At 44.2% G+C, this 6,000-nt stretch overlaps 1 protein-coding gene across 1 annotated transcript in view; it reads left to right on the top strand.

Annotated features, from left to right (window-relative positions):
• The first annotated feature begins 575 nt into the window (after positions 1 to 575).
• LOC136608862 (vomeronasal type-2 receptor 26-like) overlaps positions 576 to 6,000 on the top strand; it is a 113,040-nt gene continuing 107,615 nt past the window's right edge. Inside the window, exons 1-2 of the mRNA XM_066589157.1 lie at positions 576 to 589; positions 3,348 to 3,639. Of these exons, the coding sequence (XP_066445254.1) occupies positions 576 to 589; positions 3,348 to 3,639 (306 nt within the window). The remainder of the gene's footprint in view (positions 590 to 3,347; positions 3,640 to 6,000) is intronic.

Here is a 6,000-nt window from a genome sequence, read left to right as displayed (position 1 = left end):
CTTTGTTCCCTATCTCTCTTCTGTCCTGCCCCAGCCTAGCTGCTGCACACTACAGCACCACTCTCAAACATGCCTTGGATGAAGTGGTGCCCCCCGTAACCCAAGCCATCCGATATAGACCACAGCAACCCTGGCTCACGCCTCAAATGCATTTCATCTGGCGGTGCTCTGTGTGCTGAATGGCTGTGGAGGAAGTCTCAAAAGTCTGCAGACTTCTTCTACTTTAAATTCATACTGAGAACATACAACCTCACCCTCCATTGTGCCAAACAAGTCTACTTCACCTCTTTCATCTCCTCACTATCCCATAACACCTAAAAGACTCTTTGACACTTTCCACACCCTTCTCAGCCCAAAACTGAAGCCCCCAGTGATGGATCTCAGTGTTGAAGAGCTGTCTGCTTACTTCAAAAAGAAAATTGACAACATCCGTCAGGAAATAACCTCCCAATCTTAGACTAGCCATGACAAAGGCCCTATATTGGACCGAAACGTCGCATATTCATCATGGGAGAATAAAGAGTTCTTTATTTTCTATTACACCATGATGCTGCCATCCTTTATTGATCATAGTCATGAGTCTAGTCTCGTGAGTACTGGATCTAGCTCCTGTTCACTCTCTGTGCTTAGAACAACAACAGAGGAAGAAGTCTCGAGATTGCTTTCCTCCGCTTGCCCCACCACCTGCACTAGTGACCCTCTTCCCTCACAGTTCCTCTGGTCCCTCTGCCTGGTGGTCATCCCCCACATCACCACTATATTCAATCTTTCTCTGACCTCTAACATTTTCCCCTCCTCATTCAAACACGCTATCAAAACCCGCTGCTAAAGAAACCAACTCTTTACTCGACTGATGCTGCCAACTATCGACCCATCTCCAACCTCCCCTTCATCTCCAAACTACTAGAACGCCTGCTTTACTCTCACCCTATAGGATATCTCTCAGAAAACTCTCTTCTGGAACCTCTAAAGTCCGTCTTTCAACCCTATACTTGACAGAAACCGTGCTGACTAAAGTGTGAAATAATCTGCTGACTGTCAAATCAAGGGGTGACTACTCCCTATTGATCTTCCGTGACCTCTCTACAGCATTTGACACTGTTGACCACAGTATGCTTCATCAGTATGTTTTACTCCATTAGACTAAAGGACACTGCTCTCTCCTGGACCTCCTCCTATCTATCCGACTGCTCCTACAGCATCTGCTTTGCTGGCTCTACCTCCCCTCCTCTTCCACTTGCTGTTGGGGTCACCCAGGGCTCGGTCTTTGCCCCCCCCCCCTCTTCTCCAGCTACACAGCCCCCATTGGACAGACCATCAAGAAATTTTGGGTTTCACTACCATCTTTATGCGGATGATATCCAGCTATACACCTCCTCCAGTGACATCACAGTAACATTCCTCCAGAACGCCACCGACAGTCTGTCTGCTGTTTCTAACACTGTGTCCTCTCTCTACCTAGAACCTCGAAAAAAAATAACCTTCTCCTCTTTCCACCCTCTGCTAACCGACCTCATCCTAACATCCCAATCTCAGTATGCGGCACCACCATAACTCCCAGACAGCATGCCCACTGTCACCGTGGACACGCTAAAAACACTCACTGTTGCCCTCATCCACTCTCGGCTTGATTATTGCAACTTGCTGCTGATAGGCCTCGCCTGCTCCAGACTCTAATCCATCCTGAATGTGGTAGCCAGGCTCATCTTCCTTTCCAGACGCTACTCGGACACCTCTGCCCTGTGCCGGTCACTGCACTGGCTGTCTTTCAAATACAGAATACAATTTAAACTCACTCTCCTCATCCACAAAGCGCTCCACAGCACCGCCCTGCTCTACATTGCTTCTCTCATCTCAATTCACCACCCAGCCTGTGCCCTCCGCTCTACTAGCAAAATCAGACTAAGTGCCCCTCTAATTCAAACCTCTTATTCCTGCCTCCAAGATTTCTCCAGAACAGCACCTGTCCTCTGGAACGTGCTACCAAAAAATATTCGGGCAATCACTGACGCACTAAACTTCAGGCATGCTCTAAAAATGTACCTCTTCAGGGAGGCAGACAATATTCCCTTAACCAAAGCTCTCTTTATGCCACCTGATAACACTCTCCCTGTCCTACTGACTGCAGTTGCTGCCAGCCGTAATCAACCGGCACCTGCAGTCATACTGATTCCGCCACTATACGGCCTGACCATTGTCTGTGTGTATGGCATCCCTCACTCTCCACCTCGCCATACTGCACACATCTCCAGCCCCTTTACCTTATGTATCCCACACTATTACTAGTATGTAAGCTTGTTGGAGCAGGACCCTCACCCCTATTGCTTCCATCAATTGAATACTTCATGTAACCGTGGTCTTGTTTTATTTTCCCTGTCTTGTAAGCGCTGCGGAATATGTTGGTGCTATATAAATAAAGATTATTATTATTATTGAGAAATCTCTTGAGAAAAAAGTCCACAGCTGTGATATCTTTTTCATGGCTTATATTTGAATATAAAGCAGTTACATCTAAAGTACATAAGATGTAATTTTGTTGCCATTGAACGCTTTTAAGTGCTTCCAGAAAGTCCCTGCATCTTTAGTGTAAGCTGGTAAGGAGGTGACAATCCTTTGATGATCTATGTATTCTGACAATGCACATGTGGCCAGCCCCATCCCTGCTATGATCAGCCCTCCTGGTGATTTTACTGTTTTTATGAATTTTTGGCAGGAAATAAAAATATGGTGTTTCCAGTTATTTGATAAGTATATAACTTCATCTCTAGTGAGGCAATTTCTTTCCAAAGTGTCATCAGTCAGCGATTGTAGCTCCATGACCGTTTTATTGGTTAGGTTATAATTTAGAGGTTAAGATATAAGCAAAGGTATCCCACCAAGTAAGAATAGCCTGTTTAATATGTCGTTTCTAGACCTTACTCATGTAAATGCACACCAAACAATGGTAAACAATGCAGACTACCACAACACTGTTCCTAAATAACCTAACCCAAGGAAGGGACTTGCCTATCTGCAGGTAACCCGTCCTCAGAATAGTGAAGCTGACCGCGTACCTTGGCCATTAGTTCACCCAATACCACTTCCACTAGAGCCAGAAGATAGAGAAACACATACAAAACCTGTACCAGAGTATTCAGAAATAGAGCACTCCCAAAACCGTTACAACAGTGCTCATAATACTTTTGCCAATCTCTGACTGTCCTACCTTGTATCACATTTGGCAGTTGCTATCCGCTACATATGGGAAACACCCCACAAACTAGTAGTTCTTAAGATGCCCATTGTACAAAAATAAAAATATTTTTTAAAGACTGTTTTTGGTAAAATATGGTAATATCTGTTTCTAGGTATTCTCTTCATCTCCTAAGACATCTCCTGGTATTTATCTTTGCCATAGAAGAAATAAACAGAAGAGCTGACATCTTGCCTAATGTCACTCTGGGATACACAATCTATGACTCCTGTATATTAGAACATAAAGCTGTACAGAGTGCACTAAGTATATTGTCAGGGAGAGAAGAGGCCATCCCCAACTACAGCTGTGAGGAGAAGAGCAAAGTGGTGGCTTTTATTGGACACTTGACATCTTCCTCCAGTCTGTCCATAGCAGAGATAACTGGGCTCTATGGATATCCACAGGTAATATTGAAGGACTTGCCTTATTAAAATGACTTTTTTTGTAAAAATGTGTGTATCAGTGTACTCTATATTTTGAACTTTATCCTCACCAGTTCTAATGGACCAAGTTAAAGTAGCTTATATGGCCTTGTATCAGAGTGCAGAAAGATGTATGGTGGATCGACTCCCAATAAAGTGTAAGAAAAACCCTCATTTTAAGGACCTGAGAATCCCACAACTCACGCCGCCAGCTCTACAGACCACCAGAGAAGAAGAGAAACAAGTGGAATGGCAGACCATATCACTGAGCGGCTGTGATGAGTAGCGTCCTGCTTGCTGCCTGAGACTGCGGGCTTCTCTATAGCCAGTCCTGGCATCTGCACACTCTTGGTCTTGGGGAGGAGAGCCAGTGGCACCCTACACTGCCAGAGTAAAATCTGCAATCCCTCTATGGGACCCTGACATCCATAGGAGCTGCGCAATCAGAGTGGAGAAGAGGCAAGACGCTGCAGGGACTGCCATCTTTCCGCACCAGGGGAAGAGCAGATAATATTCAGCAAGAACCCTGGCAGAGGCCTATCAAGCTGTAGAGACTGCTTGCATTCCAGTGACAACTGTAACAATAGCAAAGGATCCACCACCTCACTCCAGATGAACATGGGCTATGACAAGTTCAACCAGATGACCAACTGGGCTGAACTCCACTCCAGCTCAGACCTGAACGGACTTAGGCACGTGAACAAATAATCTTTGGGGAAGTGCCCTTATAGGGCAATGGAGCATGGACACATGTGGCACTGGTAGGACAGGACCCATGTTGGGTTTGTCCATAATGTTAGGGACCTAAGGTCCACTTGTGCTCAGTTGCAATGTTTTTGGCTCAATATGTTATGGCTAAATTTTGCACCCCCCCCCCCTCCTTTTTTTATAGGCCTTCTGCAGCTACTTCTATCCCTCTCAAAGGGATTTTTGGCTGCACCAAGAATGGCATGTGGAATGCACTCTAGAGTAAGATACATGTTTATTGGAGACAGGGGATATTAACCCCTTCCCCAGTTACTAAGCATAAAGCCCTGTAAATGTTTATATACCTTAAAAACCAGTGCAAGTCTTTTCATGTTGTTTCCAATATAGATGACTGTCGAACACCCGCTATTGGGGAACAATTTCAGTCGTTCCTGGTTGGATCTTAAGATCCAATTCCTTGTTTTACAGTTTCAGATTTCAACAAGTCTGAACTGTAAGTTACTATTCTATCTTTCTTTAACTAGGTCATCAAGTCAGTCCAACATTACATAATTCTCCAAATTGCTATCATAAACTCTGCTTTAAAGGATGTCAGCTGGATGTCTATATCCTGTCCTTATAGTCCATATCCTTTTACATAACGTATAAGGGTTTTAATTCCCTTAGAAGAGAATCATAGAACCATAGAATGGTAGAGTTGGAAGGAACTTCCCCCTGCTCAGTGCAGGTTTCACTAAATCATCCCAGGGAGATATTTGTCCAGCTTTTGTTTGATCACTTCCATTGAAGGGTAACTCACCACCTCCTGTGGCAACCTGTTCCACTCACTGATCACCCTCACTGTCAGAAAGTTTTTATCTCATATCTAATCTGTGTCTCTTCCCTTTCAGTTTCATCCCATTGCTTTTAGCCTTTCTTTGTGCAAATGAGAATAGGGCTGATCCCTCTGCACTGCGACAGCCCTTCAGATATTTGTAGACAGCTAATAAGTCTCCTCTCAGCCTTCTTTTTTGCAAGCTAAACATTCCCAGATCTTTAAACCATTCCTCATAGGACATGATTTGCAGACCGCTCACATCTTGGTAACTCTTGTCTAAACTTGCTCCAGTTTGTCTATGTCTTTTTTTAAAATGTGTTGCCCAGAACTGGACACAGTAGTCCAGATGAGGTCTGACTAAGAAAGAGTAGAGGAGGCTATACTTCACACGATCTAGACTTAATACATCAGAATTGTGTTTGCCTTTTTGGCTGCTGCATCACATTGTTGACTCATGCTCAGTCTATGATCTATTAGTATACCCAAGTCTTTTTCACATGTGCTGATGCTTAGCCTAATTCCACCCATTCTGTATGTGTTTCCTTCATGTTTACTCGCCAGATATAGGACTTTTTGAATACTCTCTCTCTCTTCCCCAGTGTTAGCTATCCATCCTAGCTTTGTGTCATCTGCAAATTTGATCAGTTTCCCATGAATTCCCTCTTTCAGATCATTTATAAAAATGTTGAACAACACTAGACCTAGGACAGAGCCTTGTGGTACCCCACTTGATACATTCTTCCACTTGGATGTGCAGCCATTTATGACCACTCTTTGAGTATGATCACTCAGCCAGTTGCGAATCCACCTAACAGTTG

The sequence above is a fragment of the Eleutherodactylus coqui genome, chromosome 1 (assembly GCF_035609145.1).
Source record: "Eleutherodactylus coqui strain aEleCoq1 chromosome 1, aEleCoq1.hap1, whole genome shotgun sequence".
In the NCBI taxonomy this organism is placed as follows: Eukaryota; Metazoa; Chordata; class Amphibia; order Anura; family Eleutherodactylidae; genus Eleutherodactylus; species Eleutherodactylus coqui.
This window is presented reverse-complemented; position numbering and strand designations above follow the sequence as displayed.